Below are 16,855 nucleotides of genomic sequence, written 5' to 3'. Positions count from 1 at the left end.
CCTCCCCACAACAGACACCCTGTGAGGTAGGCGGGGCTGAGAGAGCTCTTTTCAGAGCTGTCCTTGAGAGAACAGCTCTGACAGAACTCTGGCTTGCCCAAGGTCACCCAGCAGCTGCGAGTGGAGGCGTGGGAAGTCAAACCCAGTTCTCCCAGATTAGAGTCCGTGCACTTAACCATTACGCCGAACTGGCTCTCAAGACTTAAAACCACTACACCAAACTGGCTCTTGTGAGACTTAAAAAAGAACAAACTCAGCAATCGGGGAGACTGAGGCTGAAGTTGCCTCAAGGATCTGGAAGAGACGCAAGTCCATCTGTGTCTCCTGCTGCCTTCAGTTTTTGTGGTCTGGGGGAGCACCTGCTGTCTGCATCCCCTTGGCCACAGAGGAAGCAGACGGCCTCCTGTACAGCAGGAAACCCAAGCACGCGATCTCAGCAAGCACACAGAGCTCACACGGCGAAGGATTCTGGAGAGGAGAAGGGACGGCTGGAACAGGAACGGAGCGACTGCGCTTCTCTCCACTGTTCAAGAGCGTGTCTTCGCAGCAGCAGTGGTGAGGGGGCACGTGGGTAGGGCAAAAGCTCCAAAAGGAACGGGGAAGTCGGCTCAGCGGGATCAGCGTGGCGCTACTCCCTTCCGAGAAATACAGCAGCATCTGCCGCTGTGTTTCTCAAGTGTGAGGAGTGCCGCACTGATCCGTTCCGAAGCACATACGGACTAGGACTGAATGCTCTGGGACCCCTACACAGAAGACGAGGAGATTGGATTTATGCCCCACCCTTCACTACCCAAAGGAGTCTCAGAGTGGCTTACAGTCTCCTTTTCCCTTCCCCTCCCCACAACAGACACCCTGTGAGGTGGGTGGGGCTGAGAGAGATCTCTTGAGAGAAACTCTTTTTCAAGGACAGCTCTTATCAGAACTACGGCTTGCCCAAGGTCATCCAGAAGGTGCAAGTGGAGGAGTGGGGAATCAAACCCGGTTCTCCCAGATTAGAGTCCGGACACTTAACCACAACACTAAACTGGCTCTCTCACAGGAGTCGGGCTCACTTGCAGTCTTTGCCCCCTGCTTTCTTTCAAGCACAGGAAGGTGCTGAGCTTCTGGAATTCAATATTTGCCTAAGGCCCTCACAGGCAGTGTTCCCTCTAAGCAGAGTCAGTGTGAGCTAGCTCACAGTTTTTTAGCCTCCGGCTCACACATTTTTGTCTTAGCTCATGAAGGAGGGCTCCAGAGCAAACTAATTTATGCAGTAGCCAAATCGCTCGCGCACAACTTTAATGCTAGTTGCTCACAAAGTAGAATTTTTGCTCACAAGACTCCACAGCTTAGAGGGAACGTTGCTCACAGGGCTTGAAATCCAAGCACTGCCCTGTACAAACCACCATCATTTAAGCAATAAGAGCCAGCCAGCGTGGTATAATGGCTAGCAGCCACAGCCTCTAATCTGGAGAACCGGGTTTGACTCCCCACCCCTCCTCCATATGAAGCCTGCTGGGTGGCCTTGGGCCAGTCACAGTTCTCTCCGAACTCTTTCAGGCCCACCTACCTCACAAGGTGCCTGCTGTTGGGAGAGGAAGGGAAAGGGATTGTAAGCCACGTCCAGAAGAGGGCAACCAGGATGGTGAGAGGGTTGGAATCCAAGTCTTATGAGGAAAGGCTGAAAGAGTTGGGTCTGTTTAGCCTGGGAAAGAGAAGGCTTAGAGGGGACAGGATTTCAGTCTTCAAGTATCTGAAGGACTGTCATGTAGAAGATGGAACAGATCTATTCTCTCTTGCTCTGGATTGCAAGACTAGATCTAATGGGTGGAAATTTCAAGGGAGTCGATACCGGCTAAATGTCAGGAGAAACCTCCTAACTGTAAGAGTGGTTGAGCAGTGGAGCAGACTGCCTTGGGAGGGGGTGGATGCTCCTTCGCTGGACATTTTCAAGCGGAGGCTGGACGACCATCTTCCGGGTCTGTTGTAGGTATGTAGGGCTATCTTTCGGCTATGTTCCTGCAGAGTGCAGGGGGTTGTGCTAGATGACCTGCAAGGTCCCCTCCAACTCTAACATTCTATGAGTGAGACTCCTTCGGGTAGAGAAAAGTGGAGTATAAGAGCCTTTCCTTCTTATCCATTTTACACAGCCACATATCAACATTTCTAAAGCTACAGTCTGACAGCTTTTTTTTTTTTTTTTAAAAAACCCCAACAATTCTGCAGAGGTCAGATCTGACACGTGCATCACAGCGGTTAAAAGCACAACGACGGAGCCATGGGGAATGTCTCATAAGAGCTGAGCGTGTGATTTCTGTTCTGCCTCCCTTATCACCCCTTCACAGCTCTTTAAACATATCACACCTGTCTTTGCTCTTTTTTTAGCTGACCAGTGCTGAAAGAAACCCAGAGGTTCAGCTCAATTTCCTCCCTGTTGCTAGTTCAGTAAAAATGAAACTTTTATTATATATTTGGATGTGGGGATGTCTGTCAGACGGCAGTCATTTTTTGATGGGCTGTTTGGCCTGTTTTCAGGTGTCTTGATTGCAATTAAAACACTACCTGCCTCCTCATTTTGACATCGTTTTTTTGATTGGGATTCTGTTTGTATAGCAAGACAGAGGCGCCCTGTTCCTGGCAAAGAGAGCAGACCAACAACTGCTGTGGTTTCTCTGCAGTTTCTCTGAAGAGGCCGTGTCATAACTCTAAGCCACTCTGTACCCGGACACACATTTTGGCATGCAGCTGGTTATCGGCGCTGCTGTACAAGGTAGACAAAGCCTCTTAGTTACAATTAAGATCAATTTTTGTAGCCCTTTATTTAAAAACAGGTTTTGGTGCAAATCGTCTGTGTCCACATAATTAGAAAAAAAACACACACACAAAAGAGAAATCAGTCTTCCAGACTGACTTTCTGGCCAGGAAATGCAACTCAGGTCTTGACTTTCAGGTGCACCCTCGTCACGACCTCATTCCCTTCACAAAACAACTCAGTGTTTTCCGATATAAAAAGATCCTGTCCTCTTGGATTTCCTGAAACCTACAATTATCTCCAGGCGTTTGGGAGTTCGACGGATGTTATTGAGTCGTTTCTATTAGCAGTTCCAGGGACACGTTCTCCACCGCCGGCAATGCCGTGTGGCGACCGGCCCCTTTTCACATTTGTGCGTTCAAATAAACAACTTCCCACCAGATCAGAGGCCCAGCTCCCAACGTTTGGGGCCTGCAGCTAGCTAGTCTGGAAAGACAAAGGAAAAGTTGCCAGTAACCTTAGGATACCAGCATTTCAACTTTTATCATGTCAATTTCCCCCACCCAGCAACTGAACTAGTGCTGAAATCCTCCAGGCGGGCCGTCCGCAGGCTTCAGTCTTCGCGAAGGTAAGCTTCCTCAGCCGCCTCGTTACTATTCTGTCGGCTGGCCGGCTGCCAGGGTTCCTCTTCCTTCAGTTTCAGGAGCTCTTCGGTCTGCGCTTCGGCCAGTTTGGTCTCCGCCTTCTGCGACAGCTGCCGGATCTCTTGCACCTGGCTCTTCACCAGCTGGATATGGTTATGGGCTGACACAGAGGCTTGGTTGGCTCCTGCAACAGGGAAGGGACGGTCAGGTTGCCTTTGTGTGTCCCTGCTGTATCTAGAACAGAGTGCCCAGCAGCGTGAAGCAGGGTTCTGGTCTGAACTGGACGCTTCACGGCTTTGCTTGCGAGTGTCTCTCTCGCAGAAAACAAGCAGTGCTGCATAATGATGAGTTACACAACTCGGTCACGCACGTGGCAGGCAAAGCCTGCCTGCAGTTCTGTGTGCCATCGTTCCTTTCTAGATACAAAAATACACCCATATTCACTATCTCAGCTCCTATGCAGTGACAACCCTGGGTTGTCCCAGGGTGAGGGGAAGTTATTTTTGTGTGGCAGGAGTGAGCCCTGGCTGGAAATGCTACTTCTTCCTTTTTAAAAACTCCTTTGCCAAACTGCCTTGGAGGTCGCATAGGGGAACCTTTGGGAGGAAGACTTAAATGCATGCATGAATGGGCACACTACTGTGGGTCAATGCCTTAATCTCTGGGGCACAATTCAAAGAAACACGACTGTTTGCCAAGCGCAGTCTCTATGGAAAGAGAGAAAAGCTGGGTCCTACTGGCCTTCCATCGGCTTCTGACCGCAAGGATATGCGGCAGTCGACAATACCTGACTGGTACGCTGCTTCTGCCGCCATCTCAGAAAGGCGCAAGGCCGCTCTCCACCTGGACTCGAGCTTCAGGTACTCTTGCTGCTTTGTAGTCACCTAAATTAGAGCCAAACACCATGTTAGAAACACCCCCCTGGCAGTGTTCAAGCTGAGTTTAGTGTGAGCTAGCTCTCATTTTTTTAGCTTCCAGCTCACATTTCTGCCTTAGCTCAGGAAGGAGGACTCCAGAGCAGTGTTCCCTCTAAGTTGAGTTTAGTATGAGCTAGCTCACAGTTTTTAGCCTTTGGCTCACGCATTTTTGTCTTAGCTCAGGAAGGGATGGCTCCAGAGCAAACTAATTTATGCAGCTCGCTCACAACTTTAATGCCAGTTGCTCACAAAGTAGAATTTTTGCTCACAAGACTCCACAACTTAGAGGGAGCATTGCCCCCTGGGCCCGTCTGTAAGTGACATCAGGTTCAAACAAGCAAACATCGGCAGTATGTTGCCGAAGGCTTTCACGGCCAGAGTTCATGAGTTGTTGTAGATTTCCCGGGCTGTGTGGCCATGGTCTTGGCATTGTTGGACCTGACGTTTCGTCAGCAGCTGTGGCTGGCATCCTCAGAGTTGTAGCACAGAAAGACAGAGTACTCTCTGTGTCAAGGTGAGAAGAAAATGGTAGGCGGGCAATTTATATCTACTCAGGAAGGTGGGGTAGGGCTGAGTCATTATCTTGCAGGAGTTCCCCGGGCTTTGAACATGCTAATGGAGGAGCTTTCCAGAGGAGGTTCTTTTGTATATGGATTGTTTCCTAAGGAGGTTTCCTGTTCCCTGAGGAGGTTCTTTTGCACGTGGATTGGCTGTCGAAATTCTAATCTTATCTGTAGTGCTATTGCCTACCATTTTTCTTCTGACCTTGACACAGAGAGTCCTCCATCTTTCTGCGTTACACCTCTGAGGATGCCAGTCACAGCTACTGGTGAAACGTCAGGTCCTACAATGCCAAGACCACAGCCGTACAGCCCGGAAAATCTACACCAGCTAACGAACACCAGCAGGTTCTCATTTGCCCTCATGACCACAGGTCACTGCTTGGTTTCCACCTTTCTACAGACCCGAGGGCTGGCACCAGCAGAAAAGGGAGTCTTGTGAGCCTGAATAGAGCAGGGATCTGAACCCAAGACTCTCCAGTTCAACTTCAGAATGACTGCAAGCTGGGGCACTCTGGCTCTTACACGTGATTATAGAAGAAAATTTTCTACAGAATTACTACAGTGAACGTTTTCAACTTATCTTTATTGACTCTTCGTTATTTTTGTCACGGATGTTGTGTTTGGTATTCCACTTCCTCCCAAGATCATTTTGCTGGCTGGTGGCTTACCTCAACTCTAGCGCCAATGATCACCTGCCAGATGGCATCCTCCTCTTTGGAGTTCATCTTCCCAAGGAGCTGCGTGTATTTCTGGTACAGCGACACCAGCGTATAAACTGACTGGAAGGGGGACAGAGATTATGTTAGAGGCCGGCCGGCAGGCTAAATGTGTACGGCAGCATTTCCGCTGGAGCCACCAGGCAGAGCGCCTCTTACCGTTGTGTACTCCGTGAGAGCATCAATTAGTGCGTATGTCGTCTGAGACAGCAGGGTGCCGGTGCTGTCAGTTACGAGAGAGACAGCTCGCCGGATCAAGGCTTCGTTGCTAAGCAAGGTCGGGTCGTGTTTCTGAAAGGCAAATATTAGGCACCAGTCAGGTCGCTCTCCAAAGGCACTGCCTCTTTGGAAGCGCGTGATAAAAGCTTGCTACCCAGTTGGCAGCAAGAGAAAGAAAAATCCTAGGTGATAAGGCCAGTAAAGGGTTTGCGGCAGCACTGGACAACTTATCCAGCAGCGAGGGAGGCTGGCTGGAAGGCTAATCTGCACGCTGAGGAAACAAAGTCAAAACTTCCTATTGGCACTTTTCAGAGTTGATGCCTTCAACAGCCTCGTGGGACAGATTACGCTCAGAGATGGGTTGAACCCAGCAGAGATTTCCATTAGCCAAAAGGAAGGGGCATTTTTGCGGATTCCCTGCTTCTGCTATAGACTTTGACTCCCCTCTCACGCTCAGGGGTCATTTCGTAGAAAAAGAGGTGCAGGAGCTCATTAGCATAACTCATTAGCATAACTTATTTGCATATGCCACACTCCCTGACATCGCAGGAAGTGTGTCAGAAGGCAACACCCACCACTCAGGCTCCACTGGACTGTTTTGGATTGCTAGCTATTGGGGGGGGAATGCAGATCTGCCCTCACAGAGGAGGGAGAGCTTGTACCTGAATAAAGCTTGGTCTTAAAGGTGCCACTGGACTGTTTTGGGCGGGGGGGGGGCTCTGCAGCTTACCTGGCTGCTTCTTGCTCTGACTGAGGGCTGCTGGGAGCAGGGGGTGGGGCTTGTTGCATGTGCCCGCCCCCTGAGCTCTTTACTGCCGGAGCTCTGCTCCTGTGCACTACCGCAGGAAATGACCCCTGCTTACGCTGTTCCTGGGGAGGGGCACTTGTCCCAGTATTTCAGGGGTCAAGCAAGGAAGTACGGCTTCACCAAAGAAATCTCTTCCGTCAGCAAAAAATAAATAAATGGTGGGATTCGTCACCAGCTCACCCGAGGCGAATCTGAATGCTTTATACTTCCCCTAAGAATTTGAGTCTTGCAGTAAGAAAAACTGCATCAGCACAGTCAAAGGTTTTAACAGCTGGCTATTTGAGCCCGTGGCTCTGCCCCACTAACCGTGCTGTCATTTCCTCCGATGCAAGGACCCCCTCACACAGATGCAATCGCCACAGTTAGCTGGCAGATCCGCAATACCCAACTGTTCCTGGCTTTATGGTTTCTGGCGGCTGAAAATCAGAACGTTCTACAAATGGGGACTGTATGTAGTCTGAGCTCCCGCAACACCAAGCAATGTGCTCTACTTCAGTTTCATTTGTCTTTAGTTTTACCTTGCCCTGACCTGGATAGCCCAGCCAACCCGATCTTCTCAGAAGCAAAGCTGGGTTGACCCTGGTTAGTACTTGGACAGGAAAACTACATTCCTTTGAGACCGCTTCTCCAGATATGTCCCCCAAGGGGGACTAAGATCACCAGAAAAGAATCTTCTGGTGGTCCCAAGCCCCAAAGTTATCTGGTTGGCCTCGACCAGGGCCAGGGCCTTCTCCGGCCTGGCCCCAACCTAGTAGAGTTCTCTGCTGAGTGACATCCATGCCTTGTCTGACCTGATGTCAGGAAGCCCTGTCATAAGTATGGTATGTGGAGGGGTGCCTGCTCTCCCTGGCTCACCCACTGTTTGCTATCTTATGCGATGGCGACGTGACTATAATGGGATAAGCAGTACCTCCACTACCGGCGGGCTCAGGCTGGGAATAAGACTTGGACAGGACATAGATGGTAAGACGTGGCGGCTAGTTACCCACATGCCTGATGGAAGAGGGCTGTTTTTGTGGCCCTGTGGAACTGCGAAAGGTCCCGCAGGGTCCTGATCTCACCCGGAAGCTCATTCCAGTAAGCAGGAGCAGCCACGGAAAAAGCCCTGGTCAATACCAGCCTGGTGTCCTTGGGACCGGGACGGGGGGGCGGGAAGGTCAAAACAGCACCTTGAAGCGAATTCGGTATGCTATTGGCAGCCAGTGCAGTGCCTTCAGCACAGGCTCCCTGGCTCTCGCATAGGGAGACCCATCAACAGTCCGGCCGCTGCATTTTGCACCAGCTGCAGCTTCCAGAGTTGCGCCAAGGGCAGCCTCATGTAGAGAGCATTGCAGTAGTCTAACCTCGAGGTGACCATAGCATGGATCACTGTTGCCAGATCACTGCATTTGAGGAAGGGGACCAACTGCCTAATCAGCCGAAGATGGTAAAAGGCTGCCTTGGCAGTGGCTGCTACCTGGGCCTCCACTGTTAAGGAGGCATCCAGGAGCACTCCCAAACTCCTGACCCTTGGCGCTGGCACCAATGGCGCCCCACCGAAGGTCGGTAGTGGGATCCCTACCCCCGACCCGATCCGCTCCGACTCAGGCACAGGACCTCCGTCTTCGTTGGATTCAATTTCAATCGGCTCAGTCTAAGCCATCCAGCCACATCCTGTAACGCCCAGTCCAGGTCTTCTGGGGTAGAGTCAGACTGATTGCCCAACAACAGATACAGCTGGGTGTCATCTGCATATTGGTGACACCCAAGCCCATGCCTCCAGGCAATCTGTTCAAGGGGGCACATGTAGATGTTGATTAGCATCGGAGACAGCACCACCCCTTGAGGAACTCTGCAGATCAGCGGGTGCCTTCCGGACAACTGCTCCCTGAGAGCCACCCTTTGTCCCCAACCTTGGAGAAAGGAGACGAGCCATTGCAAGGCAAGCCCCTGAATCCCCGTGTCGGCAAAGCGGTGGGCCAGCAGCTGATGGTCGACCATGTCGAATGCTGCCGACAGGTCCAACAACAGCAGCACCGCCGTCCCGCCCCGATCCAGATGCCTCCGGAGGTCATCTGTGAGGGTGACCAATGCTGTCTCTGTCCCATGGCCTGGGCGGAAGCCGGACTGCAAGGGATCGAGCATGGAAGTGTCATCCATAAAGCCCTGCAACTGTAGCGCCACGGCCCTCTCAATTAATTTGCCCAAACAGGTCAAATTGGAAACCGGCTGATAGTTTGCCAATCTGGCCGGATCCAGAGATTTTTTTATTTTTTTTTAAGGAGAGGGCGGACCATCGCTTCCTTGAGAGCCCCCAGGAACAGCCCCTCAGAGAGGGACTCGTTTATCATATCCCCGAGGGATCCTCAGAACTATTAAAGTTTCTCAGGGCGTGTAAGGCCTGAAGCCAACTGAAAGGGATGCCGGCAAGGGCAAAACGGCTGTTCCGTGAGTGAACATTTAGCCTGGCCATCACGGCTACCACTTAGCCACCACTGCCTATATTATACGAGCAGAATATAAATCAGTCTCCTCGGTGCAGCTGCTTCTCTTTGCCTGACACCAATCTGTGCCCCTTGTACCGCTCTTACTAAATGTCAGAATATGCGCCTCCCAGAACTGAAACCGACCTGTATTTTCCTAGGGTTACCTGGGCAACAGGAATGGCAGAGAGAGTGACTCCAAGCCCCAACGCTGCCACTTTCCTCCATGGTCCCCTCAGTCCCGACACACAGCGACTCCTCGCGCCAGCCAGGATTGGAAAACTCCGCCTACAAGAGACATACATTTTAAGTACAGGGGCACCCTGCTGCCAGGTAACCAATCCTCTTCCAGCATAGGGGTGGCCAAACTGTGGCCCGGGAGCTGCATGCGGCTCTTACTCACATATTGTGCGGCTCCCGGCACGGTGGCTGGGGAAGCTAAATATCACTAGCAAACAAATATCATTGGACAAATAAATATCATTACCAATATCTGCTTTTACCTCTTTTGTTATTATTTTTGACAGTCTCATTTCATGTTACTAAAAAGCAGATTTTCATATTTCCCAATAAAAACACGTAGTATCTGTTCCTGTCTTGCGGCTCCCAAACATCTGATGTTTATTCTAGGTATGTGGCTCTTATGTTCAGCAAGTTTGGCCGCCCCTAATCTAGCACATCTCGACTCCACAGCATCTGCCAGGAAATCTCAGTTTCACTCCTCTCCCCTTCAAGAAGCAAGGCACCTTTAGGCTGGGCAATGCCTTTCAAAGAGAGGACACGGGTTAGCTGCCCAGGGAATTTTGCCTGGCACCATTAAAGATGGAGAGGACTTTTCTAGATACAATGCCACTGTTTGGCATTGGTATTGTACTTCTGAGTATCCTTTCAAACCACTTTACATCCATTCTCTTCTTGCACCCCCAACAAAAACTGTATGGTATGTTAGCATCACCGCCATATTCTCAATGGGAGGAAAGGGAGGAGGTTTAAAGAGCCGTGGGTCAGAGGACACTCAAATATGTGCTCCCTATTGGAGCTTTTTTCCGTCTATTTCTTATTTAGGGCTCATTATAATTTTTTTTTTTTGAAAAAAGGTTTAATTAAAGAGTTCATTTTTAAAAAAATCCTAATTGTCTTATTTATGTTTGGTGTAGTGGTTAAGTGCGTGGACTCTAATCTGGGAGAACCGGGTTTGATTCCCCACTCCTCCACTTGTACCTGGCTGGATGACCTTGGGCAAGCCGTAGTTCTGACAAGAGCTGTTCTTGAAAAACAGCAGTTTCTGTCAGAGCTCTCTCAGCCCCACCTACCTCCCAAGGGTTTCTGTGGTGGGGACGGAAAGGGAAAGGAGTTTGTAAGCCACTCCGAGACACCTTTGGGCAGTGAAGGGTGGGGTATAAATCCAATCTCTTCTCTTCTATGTTCACTCAACTTCTTATCTTCGTTCTCTAGTTTTAGGGGCACCGTTAGCTCCCCCCCCACTTAATTATGCATGGTGAGACATAAAGATTTAACCAACTGTTTATTTTATCTTATGTTAGTTTAGTTTATCTCTTTAGAGGGCTTATAAGGTTGTGTTAAATTCCTATGAGGATAGGTTTAGTTTATTTCTATTTGTTATTTTGTTTTCTGTTTATCTGAGGGGTTTTTTTAACTTATTTGAATTGTGCTTATTTTCTGTTAACAATCATCTATAATTACTTATATCTATTTCAATTTAATTATCCTAATTTTCATTAGTTGGATTACCTAAATGCCCGGTAGTTGGTCAGTAGGGCATGGCTGGTTGCTCTGCACTATCTCTGGCACTGCATCTTAGAGTTGCCTGCCTGAGGTCGCAAAGGGTCAAAGTAAGATTTGAACTGGGGACATCCTGGTTTGTAGCCCATTTTCTTAGACACTGCACCACATCTTCCTTCGGATTGTTTGCACAAGTTTTAATTTTGTATTTATACCAGGGGTATAGGGGGTATCTATGGGGGGGTGTATATCCCTGAATTTAAACTCGTTACACTTTCATTTCTATTAAAGGTAAAGGTTTCCCTTGCTTGAAAGCCAGTCGAATCCGACTCTAGGGTTGCGGTGCTCATCTCTGTTTCAAAGCCGAAGAGCCAGCGCTATCCGAAGACGTTTCCGTGGTCATGTGGTCGCATGACTAAACGCTGAGGCACACGGAACGCTGTTACCTTCCCCCTGAAGCAGTACCTATTTATCTACTTGCAATTTCTTGGTTTCGAACTGCTAGGTTAGCAGGAGCTGGAACCAGAGACGGGAGTGGCACTCGGGTCTCGAACTGCTGAACTACCGACCTTTCAGCCTGCAGTTCGGCGTCTTAACCACTGAACCACCGCAGCTCTATTAGGAAGATGTTAATAGTTAAATGGTTGGTAATGAAATTGTATTCTCAGGCTTGAGGTGTCTTATACCCATAAAATTTGAATTAAAAAAATCTACATCTTATAAAATATATAAAGACAAGCACGCAAACCCCAACCAAGCAGCTAGCAAAACAAACAGTACAAAACTACTAAGAAAAGCATGCAGAAGTCATATCAAACTTCAGATATGCAAAGTGAACTAATCTTAAGCATTCCACCTGCTACCTATCCACAACTTAGAACCTAACATACCATGCTACGTTATACACGTTACATACAACTCTGTTTAAGTAAAATAAAACATTTATTCCAATTTACACTTCTGTGAGCCAGAGCTGGCTTCGTCAGATGCACTGGAGTGTATATCCACTAGGGCAATGCTTTTTCGTTCTCAACAGGAGGGTGGGAAGCAATGTTAAAGAAATGCCGGTGTGAAAGAAGACCAAATAAAAAGAATAGTCGGAATAGACTCAGATCTTGTTTCAGACTGGCTTCTCTTGGTAACGTTCTCTGCCTCCCCCTTCTGTTGTACATGTAAAAGCATCAACTCCAGTGCAGCTGACAACGTGAGGTTTCTCACATAAAGCTTATGCCGGTATGAAGTCTTTAAAATGCCACTGGACTCCTTGTTTCCGCTGCTAACATGGCTATCCATCTAGATTCTCTCTAAGTGATCTGCCTCAATTTCTGAGAAGCCGGGCTGGATTCATACCCGGAAAGTGCATATTGCTAGGACAAGTCCCAGCGCCCCTTTTCAGCATGAGTCCAGGGATGCCCTGTTGAAAGTCCTATATAAGAAACCATAGCTAACAGCGCTGTCCTGCGGAGAGTTACTTCAGCCGACCTCCATTTAAATCAGTGGGCTCAGACTGAAGTATTGCGCTGTAAATCAGGTAATGCCCCCCCCCCCCCTCCTGACACTTTCACAGAACTGGTCTTTTCTTTTAAGATTTTTAAGTCTTGATTTCAAAGAAATCTGGCTTGCTCAATTCCATGCTGCACCTTCTACTGAGGTTTTAGGTAGGTTCTCTCACTTATGTGGCTACAGAAGATCCACAAGAAAAGGCACCAGATTCATGTTATGAAGCTACCCCAAGTTATAATCTGCTTGCTGGTTGCATCACATACAAAGCTCAATTTTGATCACATACAAAGCTCAAATAATTTTGCATCTGTTCATTTATACAGTTTTTGGCTAGATCAGTGTCTTCTGTAGATCAGTGTCTTCTGATCTGGGGGAATTGTAACTCTGTGTCAACCCACATGTTTGGCTCAGTTACTAAGAAAGAACAACCGCTAACCTCATAGGGAAGTTGGGCAACTGGAAACGAAAGTCGTGGTTCCCCTTTGATACTCGCTAGATTCTGTTCCTCAATAGATAATATCCAATTTTTTCAAAATTTATAACCACTTTTCTGCCAAAGAGGCAGCTAACAAATTACATACATAATAAAACCAAATCTTAAATGACATACATAATAAAACCAACAAGAAACACATCATTCACACAACTAAACCCAGAACTTTTATTTACACACACACACGAAGATTGGGAAAAACTTTTTTGGGGGGGGCTCAAAAGAGCCCCAAAAGAAGGTGCTGTCATCCTCCATTATTTCCAATGAAGGGAAGGCATTTAAAAAGAAAACCCGCTCCCTTTGAATGTGACAACCAGAATTCCCTTCTGAGTGTTTTTTTAAAAAACCTTTCAACATACATACAATTTGTTACAAAGTATATGTATCTTTCAAATTACGAATACATATTCTAGTAATTTAAACCGCTTTTCATTCGCAGGGTCACCATGAGTCATACGCCACTTGGCAGCACTTCATAACACACCCGCATGCTGCCAAGAGCCTCAAGACCAGTGTTCCCTCTAAAGTTTATCTAAACTGAGTTAGTGTGAGCTAGCTCACAGGTTGTTTGGCCTCCAGCTCACACATTTTTGTCTCTGCTCAAGAAGGACGGCTCCAGACCAAACTAACTTACGCGGTAGCCAAATCGCTCACTCACAACTTTAACGCCAGTAGTTCACAAAATAGAATTTTGGCTCACAAGACTCCACAGCTTAGAGGGAGCATTGGTTGCCACATGGGTGCCTCTCCTCAGAGAGCTACTGTGGATATATGTGCGGCTGGCAGAACTCCCTTGGCTGAGGGTGCTGCATCAGTGTTCCCTCTAAGCTGAGTTCGTGTGAGCTAGCTCCCAGTTTTTTTAGCCTCCAGCTCACACATTTTGTCTCCGCTCCCCGAAGGCTGGCTCCAGGGCAGAGTAACTGACGCAGCCGCCAAATCCCTCCCTCACCACTTTAACGCCAGCAGCTCACAAAGTAGAAGTTTGGCTCACGAGACCCCGCAGCTTAGAGGGAGCACGGCTCGAGACCGCCACAATTCATTTCAGAAACCACACGGAGACGGTATCTAAAACGGGCATCTCAACCTCCCCGGGTCTGCACAGCCGCCGAACCGGCGCAGGGGCAGCCCGAACCCCTCCGCCCGGCCTCTTCCCAAGGCCCAAAAGCCAGCCCGCCGCCTGCCGGCCTCGCCTCCTGGGGAGAAGGGGTTCCTTCAAGCCCCCCACCCCTTCCAGCAGAAACGGGTCGGAGGGGCGGCCTCGACAAGGGCGGCTTCCCAGGCCCCGCAGTGCTCTCTGGCGGGCGGGGGCCCCTCCCCCCCCCCCGCCAGGGGACCCGGATCCTCGAGCAGACGCCCCGCGCGGAAGGGGGGAGGCGGCTCTCCGGGGGACGGAGGAGGGCAGCGATCCGCCGGGTGGACCACTCAGGGCAAAGCCCCCCAGCCCCGGGCTCTACCTGAGGAGCGCGCTCCAGCCCCGCACCCAGCGAGCGCTCCAGCCCGCCGCCGCCGCCGCCATCTTGGCTCCGTGGGGAATCTTGGGAGCGACGGAAATGACGCGTTTCCGGAGCCGACAGCTCACCATAGAGGGCCGGAAATGAGGGTCGGTTTTTACCGGCCTTCCTCTAAGGTTGCCAGCCTCCAGGTGGGGCCTGGGGATCTCCCGCTTTCACAACGGATCCCCCAGCTGGCAGAGATTGGCTCCCCTGGAGAAAGTAGCTGCTTTGGAGGGTGGACTCTAGGGCGTTGCACCATGCTGAGGCCCCCTCCCCAAACCCCGCCCTCTCCCGGCTCCGCCCCCCAAAGTCTTCAGGTCTTTTCCATCCCAGACCTGGCAACCCGGCCTTCCTCTTCCGTCCCCGTCTCTCAGTTCGCATTAAAGGCTAGCTGGATTTGATCCAGTGGCACCCTAGGGATGCCAACTCAGGCTTGGGAAATTCCTGGAGGCAGGGTTGCCAGATCTGGGATGGAAAAGACCTGGAGACTCTGGGGGGTGGAGCCGGGAGAGGGCGGGGTTTGGGGAGGGGAGGGGCCTCGGCATGGTCACAAGGCCACAGGGTCCACCCTTTGAAGCAGCCATTTCCCCCAGGGGAGCTGATTTCTGTCAGCTGGAGATCAGTTGTAAAAGCAGGAGATCCCCTGGCCCCACCTGGAGGCTGGCAACCCAACCTGGAGGCTAGGGAGGGGTGGTTGGGGAGGGGCCTCAGTGGGGTGTAGTGCCATAGAGTCCACCCTCCCAATAGGGTTGCCAATCCCCGATTGGGGGCGGGAATCCCCATGTTTGGAGGGGGCCCCCCGCTTCAAGGTTATCAGAAAGGGGGGGAGGGGGAGAAATGTCTGCTGGGTGCTCCAGTATTCTCTATGGAGACCAGTCCCCATCTCTCCTTATAATAATTGTGTTTTAGGGTGGCCACCGTCCTATGGGGTGGCGAGAAAAAATGCACTCCCTCAGCCATTGGCCCATCGGCTGCTGCTTGGGGCAACTGGCGTGCCATTGGCTGGGGGGGGAGGACAAGCCTCGCCGCCTTGGCCCGCGCGGCCCTGGAACGGATGGCAAGTGGGCAGTGGAGAGATGGACGAGGCCACGGTGGGCAAGAGGTGCCGAGGTGGCCATGACGGCGCGGCCTGGGCCGGGGAAGCTGCGGTGCCCCCATTCACCATTATTTCCAATGGAGGGAAGGCATTTAAAAAAAACAAAAAAAAAAACCCTGGTCCCTTTAAATGTGAGGGCCAGAATTCCCTTTTGAGTTCAATCGTGCTTCTTCCCTCCCCTTTCCCAGAGGCTCCTGAAAAGTCCCCTGCCAGATTGTCAGCCTTACCTGGCAACCCTACATGGTACCAGTGTGTGTGGCTTTGGTGGAGAATGAGTTGAGAACAACTACTGTGTTAGAAGCACAAGCTCCTCCCATGGAATCACAGGAAACTTCTGGTTACCGGGAGGGGGGTTGACCTGAAAGTGACATCACAGGATATGACATCACAAAAGCGATGACACATCCTTGCTCCTGGCTCCACCCCCAAAGTCCCCAGATATTTCCTGAGCTGGAGTTGGCACCCCTCCCTCCAAAGCAGCCACTTTCTCCAGGGGAACTGATCTCTGTAGTCAGAAGATCAGTTGTAATTCTGGGAGCTCTCCAGGCCCTGCCTGGAGGTTGGCAAACCTGCAAGTGACCAAGTTCCCCTGGTCAGATATGCTCTCAAAAGTTTACACCCCAAAATCTGGTCGCTCTCCTAGGTGCTACTGGACTTGACTCTTGCTCTTCTAATGCAGACCGACACAACTACCCACTTTAAACTAAACTGAAGCCTAAAAGCGTTGTCTCAGAACCAGAAACAAAATCCATGTAATACCTTTTAACAGGGACAGCCAAAACAACACAACATTGCCCAAGCTTTGGAGCTCATCAGCACTCTTCATCGGGTTAGATGGCTTAAAAATGACAAAATGAAGGCAGAGAAAAAAGATTTTCCAGTTCAGGATCTTGACCCTGCCTTGTTAGGTGTCAAGTGTTGAATGAAGAAGAAAAAGAGATTGGATTTACACCCCACCATTCACTTGGAGTCTCAGAGCGACTTACCATCTCCTTTCCCTTCCCTCCCCACAACAGACACCCTGGGAGGTAGGCAGGGCTGAGAGAGCTCTTTCCAGAACTGCCCTTTCAAGGACAGCTCTTGACAGAACTATGGCTTGCCCAAGGTCATCCAGCAGCTGCAAGTGGAGGAATGGGGAATCAAACTCCCAGATTAGAGTCCGCACAGTTAACCACTACAACAAATGCTGGCAGGTATATTTGGCCTGATGAGGAGGAGTTGTGATGTGGTTGCAAAATGTTTTGTGTCATTTTGGTTGGCTCCGATGAACAGTATTATGCTGGGGGGGGGGGGTTTCTTGTTTTGCAGGTTTCGTTTCTTGTTATTCAGATTTTTGTTTGGTTTCTTGTTCTGGATTTCTGAGGTGGCTTGCAACAGTAGTAAAAATAAATAAAAACAGCTGCAGAAACATTGGCAGGAATCATTAACAGTAGAAGAAAAAAATACAAACAGGAAAAGCGAAACATC

At 50.0% G+C, this 16,855-nt stretch overlaps 1 protein-coding gene across 1 annotated transcript; it reads right to left on the bottom strand.

Moving 5' to 3' along the window:
- Positions 1-2,793: 2,793 nt before the first annotated feature.
- DIABLO (diablo, IAP-binding mitochondrial protein) lies at positions 2,794-14,321 on the bottom strand. The gene is made up of 6 exons (XM_015417682.1): positions 14,254-14,321; positions 9,228-9,348; positions 5,731-5,862; positions 5,524-5,634; positions 4,163-4,259; positions 2,794-3,559 (listed from the first exon to the last, which is right to left on the bottom strand). The coding sequence occupies exons 1-6, from the start codon at positions 14,313-14,315 to the stop codon at positions 3,345-3,347; spliced, it is 738 nt and encodes a 245-aa protein (XP_015273168.1). The 5' UTR covers positions 14,316-14,321; the 3' UTR covers positions 2,794-3,344.
- Between the last annotated feature and the right edge of the window lie 2,534 nt (positions 14,322-16,855).

The sequence above is a fragment of the Gekko japonicus genome, unplaced genomic scaffold (assembly GCF_001447785.1).
Source record: "Gekko japonicus isolate JY-2015 unplaced genomic scaffold, Gekko_japonicus_V1.1 scaffold64, whole genome shotgun sequence".
Taxonomy (NCBI): Eukaryota; Metazoa; Chordata; class Lepidosauria; order Squamata; family Gekkonidae; genus Gekko; species Gekko japonicus.
The sequence above is the reverse complement of the archived record's forward strand: the minus strand, read 5'-3'. Positions and strand labels throughout refer to the sequence as shown.